This window comes from Leptinotarsa decemlineata, unplaced genomic scaffold, assembly GCF_025532065.1.
Source record: "Leptinotarsa decemlineata unplaced genomic scaffold, Ldec_3_MD MMD2_P_RNA_scaffold_9, whole genome shotgun sequence".
Classification (NCBI taxonomy): Eukaryota; Metazoa; Arthropoda; class Insecta; order Coleoptera; family Chrysomelidae; genus Leptinotarsa; species Leptinotarsa decemlineata.
The window spans coordinates 183,247-204,295 of record NW_027412536.1 but is presented as its reverse complement, the minus strand read 5'-3'; the positions used below and the strand labels follow the sequence as shown (position 1 = coordinate 204,295).

Sequence of the window (21,049 nt, the reverse complement as noted above, 5' to 3'; positions counted from 1 at the left end):
CTAAATAAACGTTACTAAATAAGGAGACTACATCCAGACTAGCTATGATATAGTTTGGAGGTAAAGTAGTGTTATTAAATTTCTCTGTTACTTCAAATGAATCCTTTATATAGTACTCATTGTCATAATCATATGCTTTGGTCAAAATACTAGTTAAAAGGGAGGCTAGAGCCTCAGTAGGCGCACCTATAGAGGCTACAATAGTTCTCACCGATAGTGTAGGTTTATGTATTTTGGGTAAAGCATAGAACCTCGGAGCGATACCATTATAGCAAGTAAGTTTCTTTTTTGTTATTTCATCAATATAGTTAAAGAACTAAAAGAACATTAAAGAACTAAAAGTTAGTACCATGATGATTTGATAATCTTTGACTCTAAAGGGAAAGTTGATTGATACAATTTTCATTATTATCAATATGAGCTTTGGTCAAAATACTAGTTAAAAGGGAGGCTAGAGCCTCAGTAGGCGCACCTATAGAGGCTACAATAGGTCTCACCGATAGTGTAGGTTTATGTATTTTGGGTAAAGCATAGAACCTCAGAGCGATACCATTATAGCAAGTAAGTTTCTTTTTTGTTATTTCATCAATATAGTTAAAGAACTAAAAGAACATTAAAGAACTAAAAGTTAGTAACTATATTGATGAAATAACAAAAAAGAAACTCACTTGCTATAATGGTATCGCTCCGAGGTTCTATGCTTTACCCAAAATACATAAACCTACACTATCGGTGAGACCTATTGTAGCCTCTATAGGTGCGCCTATTGAGGCTCTAGCCTCCCTTTCAACTAGTATTTTGACCAAAGCATATGATTATGACAATGAGTACTATATAAAGGATTCATTTGAAGTAACAGAGAAATTTAATAACACTACTTTACCTCCAAACTATATCATAGCTAGTCTGGATGTAGTCTCCTTATTTAGTAACGTTTATTTAGAAGCATGTCTGAGATCAATTCATAAGAATTGGAGCAACATGAGTAATCATTGTAACATTGATGAAGAAACCTTTTCCAAATTATTAACCTTCCTTTTTGACAGCACATACTTTTCCTTCAATAACAAATTTTATAAGCAAACCTTTGGAACTCCCATGGGAGCATCTATTTCCCCAATATTAGCAACATATGTGATGGATGATGTATTGGACACAGTATTACCAGTATTATCCTTTAAACCTCATTTTTTGAAAAAATATGTAGATGATATCATAGTTTCATTGCCTCATGATGGCATCAATGAGATTCTTGACACTCTCAACAGTTACGACCCATACATTCAGTTTACGATAGAAACAGAAGATAACTTGCAGTCAGTACCATTCCTGGATACAAAGTTCATCAGAACAACAGATAACAAAGTCTTAATTGACTGGTACAGAAAACCTTGCAGCTCAGGTAGATACATGAACTACCTATCGTATCATAAACATTCGATGAAAGTGAACTTGGTCAAGCAACTGAAAAATAGAGTGCTAAAAATCTCTGACATAAGCTTCCATAGTAAAAATCTTAAAATTCTTGCTAATCTTTTCATAGAAAATTCTTATCCAATTCGTTTGATAAATAATATTTTGTTCAGTACACCAACATCTCTGGAAAACTATAACTTAACTTCCAATTTAACCCTCCAATTTAACAATATCAATTTAAACAATTCCATTGTATAATATATCTTAAATTTAATCTTTCATAATAATTTTACCAAACATAAATTTTACATTAAACACTAGAGTACACTTGGTACTCCTAGTGAGAGTATATAAGTTTTATCAATTGACAGATGTCACTCTGGCATTTTAACGTTCTATTCTCAGACTCGTTCATTTGAATCCTGCACGCATGGTATGAATAACGGTCTGACGAATAACAATATTTTATAAAAAATAATCTCAAGCATTTAGAATTGTGTATCAAGTTTCATCTTCTCTAATGTATCAACATTTTTTCTTCAACATCAATGTAACCATCCTCACATAAGATGTAAGTCATGAACAATTAATATTTTTGATTTTACCTTAAAACTTATATTATTGAAGTTTCCCTGATGATGGAAATAAAATTTTCCGAAAGCTTGGACTAACTTAAAAGAGTACTCATTTACTTGCTGCAATACCCCACTATCCAATAGTTTGTATTCTTAACTAGTCAGCAACGACTACCCTTCCTCTATATATATATATATATATATATGTATATATATATATATATATATATATATATATATATATATATATATATATATATATATATATATATGTGCACCGCGCTGATGAGGCCGATAGCCAGAAACACGTGTCCGCGGTTTGCCTCCATATTTCTTGAGTGTCATGTCCACGATTTCCTCCTTTTGATTTTATATATATATATATATATATATATATATATATATATATATATATATATATATATATATATATATATATATATATATATATATATATATATATATAATTTTTGACGGATCAATTCTCTATCCCAATATTTGCCTCGAAGAATGTTGTGTGAAATAGGAAAACAAAAAAACGAAGAGAAAAGAGACCTGGAAGTGGAACGATGATTCATAACAGATTGGCTTGAATGAAACAAGAAAAACTTACCTTGGATTTTGTGTGGCCTCAAAGTGAGACTTAATATTCAACTTTTAAATTAATCAGTTAAAATACTTTGCATTTAACAAAACTCGTTATTTGAAGTTCTTCTAAAATCCATAAATTATGTATCAAATTCAACAATTTGAAATTTCTTGTATGCACTCAACAGTTTTTTGATATTTCCTTCTTTGAATCTCGGAAACAAAAATCCCTTTAATAATTCTCGTATTTCTCCAGCAGAAACAATTTGCAAAGACACCATCGGTTTAAATGAAAAAGGATATACCAGTGAACCTCGATAGTTCGAATTGAACCATTCCAAGGTTGGGGTATGGTTGAATGAATTTTTTTATTATTTATGAGATAATTCGTAGAGATTTCTGTTATGTGAAAAGTGGAAATGTGTCGCATAGTGAATATTCCCATCAACTATTTTGATTTTGTTAAATATAAAGTTTTTTAAACATCAAAACATTTTCATGGTCTCTGCGTAATGGAGTTATTATAAATACGATATACACTTGGTGTCATACAGGTTGTCCTACTTATTCGATCTTCTTTTAATTATATCTACAAGTAACCAACTGTGACAAATGGAATTGTTACAGTCTTAGAAGACATTTGATCATTGTAGTGAATAATTCTGTGTTATCACTATTAAATGCCAGTTTTCTTCCGGGATGTGTTTGGTATTTCGGTAAAGAACATGCTAAGTTATGGAGTATTCTCCGTTATATTCACATATGTTTCAGTCAAGTATTGTAATAATTGATTTTCAAACCAATGCAAAATATTGTAATACAGAAATTTTCTCATTTTCTAGACTTTGTATAGATACTTGTCCCATAAAAGATACAAATAGCACCTGTATCTAGTTCTACATTATCTATGAAGGCGATCCGAGAGCTTATTCATTGTTTTAAATCTCGAAGGAAATATCACTAGTAGTAATAGCAGTCATACAGTGTAAGGCTCCTGCTATATGCTAAAAATCATCTTTAGTAAATGATTACCTACTGAATCATAGTAATGAGAAAAGTACATGCTGCGTTTGTCTGCCTGAAAGGGATAAACTCTAAAACTACAGAACGGATTTTCATAAGGTTTTCACCAATGGTCTCAGTGATTCAAATGAAAAATTTATGTGTACGATTCATTATTTTTTTTCATTTGTGGAAATATGACACCTTCATCCAAGCTTTCATCAAAAACGCTGCCTCATCCATTTTAGATATAACAAAACAATTCACTACATATTATTTCTCTTTTATACGTTTTGCACTGATGAGATTGATGATGAGATGAGATGATGAATTTCAATTAGCTCACAACGAAAAACATCCGCAATGATTGTCTCTGCACAAATGATCGTCTGATATTAAGTTGATATTCGTCATGTTGTTAGCCACAGAAGTAGTTGTTCTCATATAGAGAAGCTGGGAGGTATGCAGGTTCCAAATTGAATTCAAAATATTCATATTCTCAATGAGTATAGCATATTTGCTCAATATTACTACCAAATTCATTATCAATATCATGAATAAACTTCTTCAACTTATTGCTTTTTGTTTATGCTGATCTACTCAATTTACCGTAATTTATGTAATTTGATATCATTACTTCGAATTTCCAATGGACGAATGTTGATTCTTTATTATCGTCAATCAGCAATAGTGTAACAAGAGGTAGACGGTGCATAAATAATATATAACCCGGTCAATTAGTGGCGAATATCAAATCCGTACACATTAATTTCATAGGTGAATAATTTCGAATACCCCGATTTGCAACAATTTAATGGAAAAAATCAATCATGAACCGAGGCGGTTATCACGAGGGTGTTTCGTATGGACGATTTATAAAACAGTTCAGCATTATAATAAATTCAACATGACGCCCATGAAATGTCATGGTGGCTGAATAGTTGGCACTGATTCATTCCCTATAGTATCAAACTGAAACTATGTATCAAATAATAAATTTCGTAACATGAAAGTACGAATACGTGTTTGTAATTTACTATGTTCAGATCCGTCGAAATTGTCAATCAAAATTTGATTCAACATCTTCAAACGGTTCAAATTAGTATTATTTTCATTATTTCAAAAACAAATGAAATTATTAATTCAGGCTTCCAGCAATAATAAACCTCCTTCAAGTCTAGTGACCAACATACGTATTATATTTCACAATGTTGTTTTTTTTCTGATTTATTCGGCCGTTACTTGATGAAGATCAAATCGTGAGGTGTAGTTTATGAAATCAAACTGTTGTTATTTCATGAATAATTTTCCTTAATGTTATTTCAATTAGATTTAGTATTAATTGAAAATTACTTTCTCATATTCATACGGATTTGTCATTAATTATGATTGATTTCTTTAAAATTGTCATTTTTGATCATTTTGAAAACGTAAAAATTCGTGATATATTCATCTTTATAACACAAATCAAATTAATTACTTATATGGAATGCATATTTCCCGAAATATTTCACAATATTTTCATTTAATGAAACCCCTCGAAACATATAATGTTCACTCGTATGCAAAAACCTGCCAAGAAAAGTTTTGCGAAATCATCAAAAAGCTTCATTTATATAATACATTTATATCTTTGATATGTGAGAGATAAAAACTAATGATTGAAGGGGCTGGTAGACAGTTGTCGAAAGGAATCCGAAGTACCAAACGTTTCGTCTGCTCCTGCGGCAGATATCATCAATGTATATGCGTTGACTGTGAAGAAGGAAGTTATATCTCAAAGTTGACTGGCGAGCTACATGTTCACTCGTATTTATAATTTCTAATTCTCTGAAAGAACAAGTCGTTCAGGCCAGTCTCAAATTACTCACACTGTAGGTTAATGGACTGACACCTATCAGAAAACAACTACTCCACTGGCTCATACCATGAAGGGCATTGGATTATATCCGACAGGTGAGTTATCCCTGCATATGCTGTTGGCGATTCCAATTATTGGAACACACTTGCAGACCGGTTTCGGACTGTTTAGATACTCGTCAGTGCAAGATAGTCTACATGAAGTCGATGATTTCCGATAATTGATAATCGAATTTCTTTCAGAGTATCATTTCTCGAACTAGGCAGAAGCGAACAACAAACAACATGTTTGTCAACGCCCCATCTGCCCGAGGTAACCAACCGCATATCCCAAATTTGCCCAACTCCTCGTATAAGGAAGAAAACTTCACAAAATGGGTGAGCATACTCGGAGACTGGCTGTAAATCAAATTATCTCAAAGAACAATTCATTCAGGCCAGTCTCAAATTACCTACACCGTAAGCTAATGGGTTGACAACTATCAGAAAACAACTACCCCCCTGGCTGATACCAAGAAGGGCCTTGAATTATATCCGACAGGTGTCAGTACAGGATTCTTCGCTAAAGTTATTTTTGCATATGCTGTTGGCGATACAATATGAGCCAGCGGAGTACTTGTTTTCAGATAGGTGTCAGTCCATTAACCTACAGTGTAGGTAATTCGAGACTGGCCTGAACGAATTGTTCCTTCAGATAATTTAATTTACAGCCAGTCTCCAAGTATGCTCACTCATTTCGTGAAATTTATAATTTCTGTTAGAATTGTTGTTGGAATGCTTATGGATTTAAGTAATGACCTCTCTATGAAATTGTGGTTGATTATGCCTTGAATTAGACAGGATAGAAGTTTCTTCGTATTTCTCCAGCGATTCAAATCCAATGTAAATCACTACTTTCGCTCAGGCCCTGCTCTGAGAGCGCTTTAGGGATTTTCCTGTAGAGCTTGTGTTTTGTCCTTGAAAAAAGTCTGTTTCTACTAGAATATGTTCTACAATTGCAGATTACTCCGGTTGCATGAAGCGACAGCATGTTCTTGTATCATGAGCCACTAAAACGAGGAATTCTTCTACATTCTGGGAATCTGGCGAATGTCAGAGGCTCATTGGCCAACCTGATAGTGTTGCGTAGTTGATTAGTTGGCTTGTAAATGGTTCTACTGTTGTGATATTTGAATATTTTTCCGATGCGGCCCACGACTTTGTTTTTGTATTAATTAATTATTTTCACATTTCCCAAATATCGATTTTTGTAAGAATAGTGACATTCATGTCACGAAAATAATATCAAAATGCTAAATAATTTTAACCGATTATTTCACTGTAATACGAATTATCTTGAAGATATCATTAGGGACGAGTATTGGCTTCATTAGTTTTGAAATGTTTGGATTTTCTCATTGAAATAATCACTTATCAATTTTGACTGAATGTTTATAATTCATAAATGATTTTTGTTTCAGATAGAAGACGCGATGCTCATGTTCGATAAACAAACGAATAGACATAGAGGTGAGTCACTATTATTTACGTATATTTCTTAATAGTTTCCTACAGTGTCATACTTACAAAAAAAGTCTTACGAAAACATACGTTGTTTTAACTACATGGCTGACTGATGAAATTTTGTTCTGGAGGAAAAAACTTATTAGACAACAAAAATATTAAAAAAAAACATTCACCTCTATTTGGTTCAGCTAGTGTTTTGTCGGCTCTCATATCCATTCAATTCAGTTTGATGAATGATGGTATTTCTTTTAATCGCTGATAAAGTTATTCAGGAAAGCTTTTATACGTTTGCCTAAGTGCTTCATTATTGATATTTTGTGGGTATTTGTGATATCATAATCTTCACACAGTGGTGACATTTTGTTGATGAAATAGATGAGGTGATGTTATTCAGTTTCGCTTTAAGCTATTTCTATTTTGCTAAAGAGTCCGCTAAGTGGAGATGCCATTTCCCAATTTCATTGAATTTGACTAGGGCTCAAATGAAAAGAAAACTCGATTTCCTATCTATTGCAATTTTGCTTTTGAAAATCGATCAAACGATCAACTCCCAACAAACCGGTGAAGCGGAGAGAGGAAAGAGAGTATAGTTTCGAATGGCCTATAAATAGTCATCCATCGGAGGAATAGTACATTCATCACTTGAAGACCATTGTGGATAATAACAATGGAAACGTCGTGAAGTAACTTGATTTGAAATCTTCTTTAATTATTTATTTCATTTTTAATTGCTCAATTTTTAATTTTTCCGATAATGGAAGTCCGAACTAATAAAATTCACCATGAAGTATGTGAATTGTAGAGGTAATAAAAACTATATAACCCTTTTAAATTCATCAGCTATCAGGTACCCACTTGATGACGAAAAAGATGAAAATAACTAAAATTAATTTTAAAAACAATGAATGTGGAAGTCTTAATCCCGCAATGACATATGGTGTCTGAGTTACTCAAAATTTGAACTAACAGAAATGAAAAGTTACAAAGTGAGAAATCAGCACTCAAAGGGGCTATAGAGATTGCATTACTGAGACATATTTCAACGGATAGTACTATGATTATCGTTTCACTTTATTAGTACCAATTGAAAATTCCATTAATTATTTTGAACTTTCATTAAACATAATTTATAAAATCACGGCAAAAGTAACGAAACCAATTCGTATAAGAGTGTTACACGACTTTCGTCAATCCTCAGAGCTATGAGTGCCAGCAAACTATTTTTAATGTTTATTAATTAATCACGCCCAGCGCAAAGCTGAAAGATATGATCATTTATCAAGCTCTTCATAAAAGCTGTTTTTCATTAATATTTTCCCTTCGGCACACCGCTCACCCCCGCGCATTCACAAAGGCATCGTCAATTCCTTGATTAAATTTGGATAAAAAATGAATAGCGTGAGTGAACATGTTTTGGGAAAACATTCATAATGTGTTATTGAGTGGCAAAAAGATTTTTTGATTTGAAAGTTTTCGAAAATGATTGATTGGATGTGTGAAAAGTAGATTTAGATAGACCAAGATTTCTTTCTGATGATCTCTGCATGTTCACAAGTTCAATATTTGAGTTGTTTTTTTTATACGACGGAACAAAAATACTCCACTCTCATCTCATAAAGGACATATCTTCTTGGAAATATTCACAATTTATGTTTACCAATTGATACTTACTGTTTTTTATATAGAATTCATATTTCAGTTAAACATATACAATTACTTCTTTTTGTGAATTTGGGAATTGTTAAAACCCATTGAAAAATGGAGTGAAAATGAGTGCGATATAATTGGAACTATTTTACTCCTTAACATTCATTTTGAAACTTCCATGTTACATCGAAAACTGAAAAAGTTACCTGTTATTGATTATGATCTAACATCAAATCTAACAAATACCAGTGAGTAGTTGTATCAGAAAACATATGAGCAGAAAATTTCAGGAAACTGGTTATGTCAAACATATTCAAAATGCTGGGGTTCAAAAATACAAGAAAAAAGAAACTTGAAATTTTATGTCTTAAATCACGTGTTTTGGGAGTAGTTCAATTTAAACAAAATAAAACTCACAGTGGAATTTTCTGTATAATTTCGTTAGGATTGATGTAACCTCAATCTACGTTACATGATTAAATATATCATGTCTTCAACTAATGCAGGTTGTAATTGATCAGCTTGTTAATGCTACTATGTACCTTCAACTTATATATGGTAGATATATATGTATTAATTTACTCTTCATGTTAATGATGAAATCTTCATTGTTATTCTTAATAGCTTTGTTGGGTCCCAATTTTGGTTTTTGGGCTTGCTGGCCCCTTTCTAGTGGACTGTATACTATTAAATAATGCGACATAGGTAAGGTACCACACTTTATTTTGTCACACCTAGTTAACAGATTTCACAGAATGTCGTATACGACACTTGGTTTCATCTGTTTAATTTGATGTGAGAAACTGTTAACACTAAGCTTATACAAATGATAACCTTCGATATTTTCCACAATAAATTAACAATTCATACTTAACTACAAATACATCTGATAGATCTTTCTTCCGTTATGCTAAAACCGTACTTAATTACGAATACATCTAATAGACCTTTCTTCCGTTATGCTAAAACCGTACTGTGTTGAACGAGATTATTCTTAAGTGAGAGGTAAGGAAAACAGGACACACGCTATTGGTACCTACGGTAGGTAGGTATCCCTTGACAACCAGACATTAACAATTACACAGTGGCGTAACAGTGTTTAAGGCAACTCATTTTTAAATTTTATTAATATTCCCAACAACCTCCCAGCCGGCTGAAATATCGCTTTCAGCAGAAGTGAATGGCAGTGGGCACAGCTTTGTGATTGACCGTGTGTATATTCCGTTCACAGTGCGTATTTTTACTCTACGGACGGACGGACGGATTGTCTAAACCTGGCATTACTTCCAGTATCCGAGCTAGGCGCCATTCCAAGGGTGAAACGTTATCCTATTTAAGTAATACCAAATCATTTGCCTTTAAATTTCAACATTCCTGAGTCCATTTTGGCTTATGTTGTAACCTGTTCAGATATTCAACAGACCAACGTTTTCAAAATAGCTCTCATTTGTTGACGAAGATCGAACATTTTCAATCTGTTCTCGGGAATATCCATTTTATTTAATTCTGGAAAAGATGTTATATATTCACCTATTGAAAAATGACTGGGTGTAAGACATGAGTAGTCATTGGGATCAGTAGAGAGAGGGAAGAGTGACTTGGAATTCAAGATTGCTTCAATCTGACACAAAAGGGTAGTTAAATATTCAAAACTCAAGATCTTGTTTCCCAAGACCCGTTTCAAATGAAACCAGCTTCTCATAAGCCACCCCAATGTGAACTATTGGGGGGGATTGGATTTCCATTTAACTTCCTTTGTAGATAAAAACTTTTCGGGAGAATTTTCATTTTGCCTGAGGAAGATGTATACTTGTTCAAGTGCATGGTTGGCGCCTTTAAATCTAGTAACATGTTAACTAAAAATAACCTCAGGACAACCTCTACGCGCAGTGTGTTGACAGAAAACCTTCTGTACTAAGACTTGATACAAGTTCAATGTGAATAGCTTTCGTAACCATGCACACAAACAATGCAATATATGCATTAGAAAAAATTGCTTTTCTTAGGCGAGATTCTTTAACTGAAATTGGACCACCAAAGTCCATTCCTACATTGAGAAAAGGACGAGCAATACAGACTCTATATGAAGGTAGTGAACTCATTATTTGTTGAGCTGAGGATGCCTTAAATCTGTAATAAATCACGCAATTATCGACTTCTCATTTGATCTGTCTCAACCCATTAATTGGCCAAAACCGTTGGCGAAGATTAGAAAGGATGGTTTGTGGCCCTGCCTGATGAAAATCTTAATGTTCCTTTCTAAAAATTAATGTAACGACATGATCTCTAGAGAGAAGAATCATTGGATGTTTCTGAGCAAAGGATAACCTTCCCCCAACTCGAAGACCTTCTTTGTCTAAAAACGGAGTTAATTGAGCCATCGCACTTGATTTGATGGGAATTTTCGCATTGAGATCATGCAATTTTTGACTTCTTTTTTGATCTGTCTCAACCCATTGATTGGCCAAAACCGTTGGCGAAGATTAGAAAGGATGGTTTGTGGCCCTGCCTGATGTAAATATAAATGTTCCTTCCTAAAAATTAATGTAACGACATGATCTCTAGAGGGAAGAATCATTGGATGTTTCTGAGCAAAGGATAACTCCGACTGAGTTATCCTTCCCCCAACTCGAAGTATACCTTCTTTGTCTAAAAACGGAGTTAATTGAGCCATCACACCTGATTTGATGGGAATTTTCGCATTGAGATCTGAAAAGTCCTTAGAGAAGTGGTGGCCTTGAATGCAACTAATGATAAGCTTCAGGGATTTTTTAAGTTCTTCAACAGAAAGTGAACCCGTCAATTTGTTTTTTGGCTTCAAACAATTATGTGCGAAGCGCAAACAATAGGCTATAACCCGTTGCAAGTGACTAAATTTGGAAAATCTTTTAAAGATTTCATTCATCTCTGAGAAATTATTGAACGAAACGAGAGTCACTGGGGATCTCTATTCTGGCAGAGATTCTGTAAATTGTGTTTGAGAGTTATCTGAGTATAAAACGATGTTATAGGGAATGTCTGGACCATTCCACCATTGTTTACAAGAAATCAATTAAATTGGGTCCAAACTCCGAGAAATGTGATCTGTTGGATTTTGACTTGAGGAGCATGTTGCCAATTTGCATTTGTTGTTAATTCTTGTATTTCAGAACTCAATTGCATACAAATGAAGTCCACCTAGTAGGTGTATCCTTCAACCAACATAAAACTATTTGCGAATCACACCACAGCACACTCGATCTTCTTGAGACAAGATTCTTTTTTCAGAGATATCTTCTACTTGCCAAATTTAGGTATGATTTTTGGGAAAGAAAGTTTTTGGCTTTCTACTACTCCATCTTGATACAAAAAAAGGGATGAGGGAATCTTCCTTTTTTGTATCAAAATGGACTAGTAGAAAGCCAAAAACTTTCTTTCCCAAAAATTAATCACTCCTAAAAATATAACCCCTTCAATTCAAATTAGGTATGATGGTATCAACATTATTCTTGGCTGCCAAAATGTTTACTATTTCTGTTGTAACAAAATAAGTTTGCCAGGCTGAATCTAATAATGCACGTACGTTAATAGTATTTCCATTTTCTGACACTAATGTTACCTGTGCCGTAGCTAATAATACCTAACTTCTTGAAGGAGATGCTAAAGATATGTTTTTCGTCTGAGAAGAACTTTGAGAATTATTCTAAGAAGTACCTTGAGAATGAGTGTGAAATGAACCTTGAGAAAGAGTTTGAGGTTGAGTTATTTCTTCTCTGTTACCTAAATGATGAATTGACACTGAATTCAGATTTGTGGGCCTATATTCATGTAAAAGAGTGTGATGCTTTCCCCCGCAAATTCTACATCTATCCCTTGTACACTGATAAACCTTTTACCGAAGCAGTTGAAACATAAACGCTCTTTTGAGACAAAGTCCCTTTTTGTCTGAAGAGGTACGCAAGCGAATTTTTTACATTTGTAAATCGTGTGATTATAAGCTTGATGTCCAGTAGTTGCAGTTACCACATGAGAATGACTTAGTGATTGAGCCTTATGCGGATATTTATATTTGTTTCCAAATAACCCCTTATTTTTATAACCTTCATTAGGAGATGAAGATTCCTACGCTATTACCCTTTTATCCAAAAAAGCAAAAAAACTGTTCAAGAGTTGGCAGAACCCTTTGATTCCTTTCGAGTTCGAACTCGTTTCTTAAATTCCTATCCAATTTAATAATGAATATGTTAATTCAATTCAAATAAATGTATTCATTTGTTTTACAGATAACAGTAAAAGTAATATAAAACACGTCACATTAATAGTAAATCCCAGTTATTCATTACTTTACTGTGAGTGCCTCTAAACCATTGATATGTTGTCTTATTTGCCTCGTGAAATCTCAAAGCGCATTTGAATTTTTTGAAATAGTTGCGTGCAATAAACCGTTTATGTGATAAAGGCAGTGAGCTTTCAACATATCCAATGCCTTAGTATAATTTTCATCAGAGATATTCAATCGCGAAAGAGATTCGTCTTTCAGATAGGATTTCAAATACACAATTTTTTCTGAATGTTCGCGAGCATTCCATCATTATGAACGCTAGCTGTGAATAAATCAATGAATGTACGCCATTCTCCCTAGTTTCGCTGAAACATGGCATATTCATACTTGCGAGTTCAACCTCAAGACTCTGAGAGAGATTCTCGTATAACCAATTCGTTAACATCAATAACATCATCAGCTGAAAGAGAATTTACAAAAGTTTCGATTCTAGTTATAGTGGCTTAACAGCGAGACCTAGTCTTTTTACTGTCTGCGTTCATCTTTACAGAATGCGATAATAAATACAGTAATAATAATGACACGTTGTGTCATGAACCTCAATACTCCCCACCATGAGTATTATTTTCACAATCATTATTATTATTTACTTCATGAAAATTGTGCTGGTTGGACCCTTCTCGAAAAAAAACTGTTTGAATCTGTTTTTCTGTTAATCAGCTGTCGCCCCATACGAACGACAACTCTCAGAAGTTGAGAAATTTGTGCGAGGTGAGGACTAACGAGGTCTTACCTTTTAACGTGTGATTCATAACACGGTTAGAGAATCATTCCAGCTTCAACCAGATAAATTATGTCGAGAAAAATATCTGGTCGAGGCGGGAACCGAACCCACGGTCTTCCGATCGTGAGTCGGGCGCACTACCACCGCGGCCAATTCCACATCAATACATTCGGAGAGTGCGCCAGCATCATCAACCAATGACCACTACCACACCAGGAGATGAATGTGAGTGTGTTCTTAGCAGATGGAACAGCTTTCTGTATTTGTCCGGCCATGATTTCTGTCTTAGTGCGGTAAGTAGTCATGGTCTTAGAAAATCGTGGGCCCTGAGGACACGTAACGAACCAAGAATGACAGATTTTTGAATCTATCCGGTTAAGGTTTCTGTCATCATGAAACAAGTATATTTTCAAGATTAAATGATCAAATAATTTGAACAACTATATTAACAGAGTGGTCTTTGAGAAGAAATGCTCCATTTTCTGCTCTCTCATGGTCGAGGACCCTACAGCGAAAAGAATCGGAACTTCTATAAATTCATAGGCTTCACTAGTACCATTCAGTTATGAAGACAGTCAAGAGTTCACTACTCTCCTGTTGTCGAATATTTATGTCGTGTTGATACAGCTACTCCTGATTTCACTTCTGTACTATAAAAAATTAGAGTAGGCAACTTCAAACTCACTACCCTCGAAGCAATGCATAAGGCTATATCTTAGCTCATGCGTCCTCTCAAAGCGAACGTGGTCATTGCCAGGGTTGTCATCGGTAGGAAAATCATCGTTATGGGCCCCACCTTCTTATTATTATTATTATTATTTTAATTATGGCGTGCAATTCTGCTTGAGGCAGATGGACAACTTTTTAACACACATTTCTTCAACCAATTGGTCGTCATCAATAAAAAAAAACTATCCTGTTCATCCCTTAATGATGCCAATTTTGTAGGTGTACACCAAGTCAATTTTCTATCCCTTCGGGTGACTCAGAAAACTAGTATATTTTATGTTTATCACAAAGTCAATTGAAAGATAGTAGCTTCATAAATGCGTTAAAGGAAAACATAAATAATATTTTTCTCTCAGTAGAAATGCATATCTCCATACTGTGAATTTGACTATTACAAAACGTCATAGTCCAATAATCAATCCATATAATTGGTATGTCACACGTTGTTTCACCTATCGGATACCTTCTGATTTATAAGGTATACTGTGTAGCGATGGTTGATTGTGCTGGCGCGCCCACCCGAATGTACCAGGGCCTTTGGATCAGAGCCCGACCAGCTCAACCTTTCGGAATAATAATAATTATTACCGACACAAACCACTCTGTTGAGGTGTCCTGATTATTCGAGTACTTGGTGAAATGATGCCCTCTCTACTTTAATTTCAAGACAATACATGTAATTTATGTAATTCATATAATTTATGTTCGTCAAATCATTAAATCAAAGCTAAAATAATATTTTTCCAGTGAATGAAAATTTCATCAATTCAGATACTGTTAATGAATCATATGAGTGTACAGAAATTGAACTGGTTATGTATTTCATTAGTCTGATATGATATAAATTGATGAGATGAAAATTAAAAAATTATTAACAAGTAATAAAACATTGAAAATTGAAAGATTCAAAGCCAAGTTACTCCAACTACGTTTCGATTGCTAGTATCCACAATTGTCTTCGGTGATAACTGGTAGTGGAGTAACTTAGTTTGGAATCTTCTATTGTTTGTTAATAATTTTTTTGATTTTGGTTGTTGCTTGTATTTTATTTCATTGTAATTTCAGTTTTTTCGCTTAATATAATTGTTATTTTTTAGCATTATTTTAAATTTTTTACAGATTCAGAGATTTCAAATCAATTTATGTTCTTTCAGACAATGGAAGTCCGAACTAATGAAATGCACCACGAAACATTGTCAATCACCTTCAAACAAACCATTTCCCTCAATCCCCTCTCTGTTCTACACCTAAGTTGCAGTGCTGGGTGGCAAGGATCGAACATTAAATTAAAGCTTAATTCAGGCAAACCGAGCAATAGAGCATCTGCCACATTTTGGGTTTGGTATCCATGTTACAATCGAAGAGCTACGACATGGGAATTCACGTATATATCAATAACCGACATCCCAAAACGCTGGCCAAACCAGACTATCCACGCTCTGGACGGCCAGGAAAACGTCAGTTATCAAATTAATGAGAGAAGCTATATTTACTTCATAGTGAAATTTACAATACAAATTTGTGTCCCAATTCTGTAACTTAGATAAAGAATGTTGAGTTTGATAAAGAAAACAAGTAAATCACATTTATGAATGACGAGACTGTAAGGATGCGAATTAAAAGAGACTTCTCCAACTGAAACTAACCTCTACGAGTATTTTTCAGAAAATGTCAGGCGTTTTTCTAGAATAACGAAAGATTCTTATCCAAATATTATCCATGACCATGATTGCTTCAATAATATAGGGACCAAGCTTGTCTTCACTCGTTTTCGCACAGTGGTCCGTCAAAAACCTTAAAGTTGTCGAAGAGAGGGAGTGAACTAAATATTTTCCAATTCATAGTATTGGATATCGAAAATTAAGATTTTACGTTTTCATTAAATAATATGTTATGAAACTACAATGCAGAAGATAATTGCATTAGCGATTTTTGGCGAATGAATGCAGTGTGTACCTTAATTTTAGGAATTTGGAATCATAATCAAATTTTTTTAAGCTATTTCATCACCGACCAGAATGCGTTTCAATATATACTTCAACCTGGAAATATTTCAATTTCATTCCATACAAATTATTTTCATATTTACCATGGGAATATCAAAAAAGCTATTTGAGGTTCTTCGAAAATTCAATTGTAGAGTAACCAAAACACGCCGCGTCATTTTTAGCTGAACAAACTGAGTTAGGTACCGTTCCAAAGTACAATAAATAAATTATGGATGCAAAAATATGAAAATAGTTACAAAATAGGAGTTTTGCTAGCCTATTTAACGGCACAAATCCGTCACTTCACTGAACAGAAATATCACTTTATGGCTGAGGTGGGATTATCAATGATTCTGACATTCATTATCATAGTATTTTCATACTAATCGGTGATAAAAACAACTTATGTAGTACTTCTCCAGTTTTCATTACGCATTCTGATGTTCTGACTTTCTCCGAAAAATTTATTTTTTCCAAATATTCTACGAAATGGTCAAAACGAATGACATACTAAGATTTTCTCTTCCAAATTCGCAGACTATATCCAGGCCACCCTATTGAAATGTTTTTTTGGAGTCGTTAATGCATTGATGATTTCCTACTCTCAGATCTCGAGATACCACTGTGCCGCAATATAGCAGGAATCTTGGCTGGAAAAATTGCGTCTGCTCAGGGCATGTGATTCTTGAACCCAATGGCTAGCTCAACTTATGGTTTAGACACAATGGTTGATGATGACGGTGCTCCCCAATATATATATATATATATATATATATATATATATATATATATATATATATATATATATATATTGTTATGATAAGTTTTTTATAAGATTATTCTGTTTTCAAAGTTAAAGATTTTCATATTTTAATTAGTTAAATGGTAAAAGTTTGTATTTATTTTGATAGTTCGATGTTAAAAGTTCACATATTTTGTTAGTTCAGTGTTGAAAGTTTGTGAAAATCAAAGTTATTCTTAGATGTTTAATTTTATTAGAAAACCAGATACTTTACCTTTATTCAAATTCTTATCTGTATAATTTGGAGTAATGTTCATGCCCAGATCAGGCAAAGTTGTGACTTATCAGTATTAGAGTATTTCAGATCATTTCCAAACAGCACAACTAACCAGAAACCATCAATCATCGGGATAAATACACTGAAAACAGTAAAGACATTAATACAACATAATAACATAAAATAAAACAGATTTACACTACAAATTAATAACAAAAATTTAATTAACACTGACATTAGGAATTTTATCTGAAAAATGGTGAGAACACTCAGTACATGATTTGGCTGCAACTAAAGAGTAGCCAATCAGATTGATAAATTGAAAAGGAGGTGTTAACTTCTGAAAAATGATGAATTTTGGATTCAAAATTAGAAAAATTCAAAACTGAATGTGATGAAATGTAATCAAAATTAATCATTATTAGTATTAGTGAAAATTGGGTAACAGAAATCATAGATATAATATGTGTGAACAGTGAAAAGTGTCAAAATTGAAGAAATTTCAAAATTATTGTCATGAAGAGTAGCAGGCAGGAAAATTTTGTCTGGTTGCCAGGAGGGGAGAATCAATAGAGACGGGAGAGAGAAGCTTTTGAATTGTCCAGACGCGAATTTTTTTGAAGAGCTGTTTGAAATAAAAAGGGAAAAGAAAGAGAAAATGCCGTTTTGCATGTTCTTATCAATATAAAACCATCAATAGGAGCCAGAATATAAATAATGATAACGAGAAAGGATACTTACTGGAGATTTTAGAGTGTCTGGAAGAATACAAAATTCCAATCAGGGGAAAGCCAATCCAGGGAAGCTGTACCAGTTTTGAGGTATTACAATATCATTTATAATTCCCAATCCATAAGAAGAATACATTTTTGAAAATCTTGAACAATTCATAACTTCCAAATCGAATCAAAAGTTTTCCAGTCACAAGGAACTTCCAGTGTGAAAATCACAACTTCTGAACTTTTATTTATCAACGAACTTCATCATTTTATTTACAAGAACTATCATTGGATTTAATATTAGGAAAATTTGAAAAATTCACTGACATTTAGCACAGATATTTTTAGAATCGTTTCCCACGCACGAACCACAGACATCTTAAGTTTTCAAGTAACTAATTTGCCGTTACACGTAAATTTAACTGTACGGAACACAATTCTAAGAATATTTTTGTTTCAAATTTAACATTTACTGGAACATTTCTTGGCATAAGGTATTTTGGCGCAGTTTTAGGTTAATTTAAGTTTGGTTTGACAAAACATTTACAAAATTTTACATTCATTATATTTTTTTTTTAACTTAGAGACAAAGTTTTATTTTCAAAAACACAGACATACAAAATTTTATTCATAACACCTTTCCAAGAATTCTACTTTGAGAAAGAGAGCTGCATGAGCTTCGATTGAGCTGAGCAACCTTAAAGAATAGAGGTAAGATTTAGAGGTAAGGACAGGTATCTGCCGGAGCACTAAGAATTATGATATCACAGAAAATTTTCAAATTATTTGAACCATCAGGATAACAATCAAGAATCAAAGTAATTAAATTATAAATACTCATCTAATTTTATATTTTTAATAGCAATATATATAAATAATTCAATCCCTATTTCAGAAGGTTCACGATTTTGAACAATATAAAAACACATCGAAATCTGAGCTGTATATGCAGACTTCCGAAGTACAGATTTCGTTGATTCGACGTTTATTGATATATATCAGGCTAGCATGGCGAATCCAGCAAAATTGCAAAAAAAATACATCAATTTGTAGCTAATTAGTTGCCAAACCAACGATTTCGTTGCTCGTGCCAATTCCTAGAAGTCGCAAATAATGCTATCGTGATATAAAGGTAGCAAATTAACTCAATAAATTATATACTTTCCCTTTGATCTCCACAGAAGATTAAGTTGAGATTTAGTTGCTAAACCTTGGATATGGCAAAAACTTTTTAAATATTTTTTTTTAATTTTTCAAGATCATACTATCTTGAAACTGGTTTTTCCTGGAATTGAAGGTTTTCTAAATTTGTTACTCACCAAGAGTAAACTTAAATACACCTTGAGTATCAGGAACAAAATAGTTGAAACCGATCGGTCGATTTTTGTTTTTTTTTTTTTCATTTTCCTCATTCTTGCTAACTTGAAACTGCTTTACTGGTTTTACTGAGAATTAAAAGCGTTTAAAATTTGTTGCTCATCAGGAGGGTACTCAAATACACTCCGAGAATGAGCAACGAAATAGTTGGTTGGAAATATTTTTTTAAATTTTCCCTGTTATTGCTATCTTGGAACCGGTATTCTCTGGAATATGGAGTATTATGAATTTGTTGCTCACCAGAAGGGGAGTCAAATACACCTTGAGTATCAGCAACAAAGTATTTGAAACCGATTGGCCGATATTTATTTTCTTTTCTTTTACCTCGTTCTTGTCATCTTGAAACTTGAAAATGAACAAATTTTTTAGAAATTTTCTGATGTCAGCGACATTTTTCCATTTTTAATAACAAGCGTATATTGATAAGTGCTAGTTCAACCGCAATCCAATATTTTTTTTAATTTTGGTATTACTTTACTACCAGACTAGAATATTATTTTATTTTTCATTTTTAAATGAGAGCATACAGTCGAAACATTGTCAAGATAGAAGAACGTGGAAATAAAAAAAAAATTGAAAATCGGCTGGTCGGTTTCAACTATTTTGTTGCTGATACTCAAGGTGTATTTGAGTACCCTCCTGATGATCAACAATTCCAAAACACTTTTCATTTCAAAGAAAAGCAGTTTAGAAGTAGCAAGAATGAGGAAAATGAAAAAAAAATTAAATCGGCCGATCGGTTTCAAATATTTTATTGCTGATACTCAATGTGTATTTGAGTATACTCCTGGTGAGCAACAAATTTGAAACACTTTTTATTCTAAGGAAAACTAGTTTCAAGATGACAAGAACGTGGAAAATGAAAAAAAATATTAAAATCAGCCGATCGGTTTCAAATATTTTGTTGCTGATACTCAATGTGTATTTGAGTATACTCCTGGTGAGCAATAAATTTGAAACACATTTTATTCTAGGGAAAACTAGTTTCAAGATGGCAAGAACGTGGAAAATGAAAAAAAAATTAAAATTGACCGATCGGTTTCAAATATTTTGTTGCTGATACTTAAGGTGTATTTGAGTGTATTGAGAAAAGCAGTTTCGAAGTAGCAAGAACGTGGAAAAAAAAATTTGAAAATCGGCCCATCGGTTTCAACTATTTTGTTGCTGATACTTAAGGTGTATCTTAGTACCCTCCTGATGAGCAACAAATTCCAAACACTTCTCATTTTTAAGAAAAGCAGTTTCGAAGTAGCAAGAATGAGGAAAATGAAAAAAAATAAAATCGACCGATCCGTTTCAAATATTTTGTTGCTGATACTCAATGTGTATTTAAGTATACTCCTGATGAGCAACATACTTGAAAACTTTTTATTCTGAGAAAAACTAGTTTCACAATGGCAAGAACGTGAAAATGAAAAAAAAAATTAAATCGGCCGATCGGTTTTAAATATTTTGTTGCTGATACTCAATGTGTATTTGAGTATACACATTTGAGCAACAAATTTTAAACACTTTTCTTTCTAAGAAAAACCAGTTTCAAGATTGCAAGAAACTGGAAAATGAAAAAAAATTGAAAAT

At 33.2% G+C, this 21,049-nt stretch overlaps 1 protein-coding gene across 6 annotated transcripts in view; it reads left to right on the top strand.

The window, feature by feature from the left end:
- Rbp6 (RNA-binding protein 6) overlaps positions 1-21,049 on the top strand; it is a 1,483,108-nt gene that overhangs the window by 1,278,945 nt on the left and 183,114 nt on the right. For all 6 annotated transcript variants that reach the window (XM_074170375.1, XM_074170376.1, XM_074170377.1 and 3 more), the window contains one exon: positions 6,902-6,950. In XM_074170375.1, the coding sequence (XP_074026476.1) occupies positions 6,902-6,950 (49 nt within the window). The remainder of the gene's footprint in view (positions 1-6,901; positions 6,951-21,049) is intronic.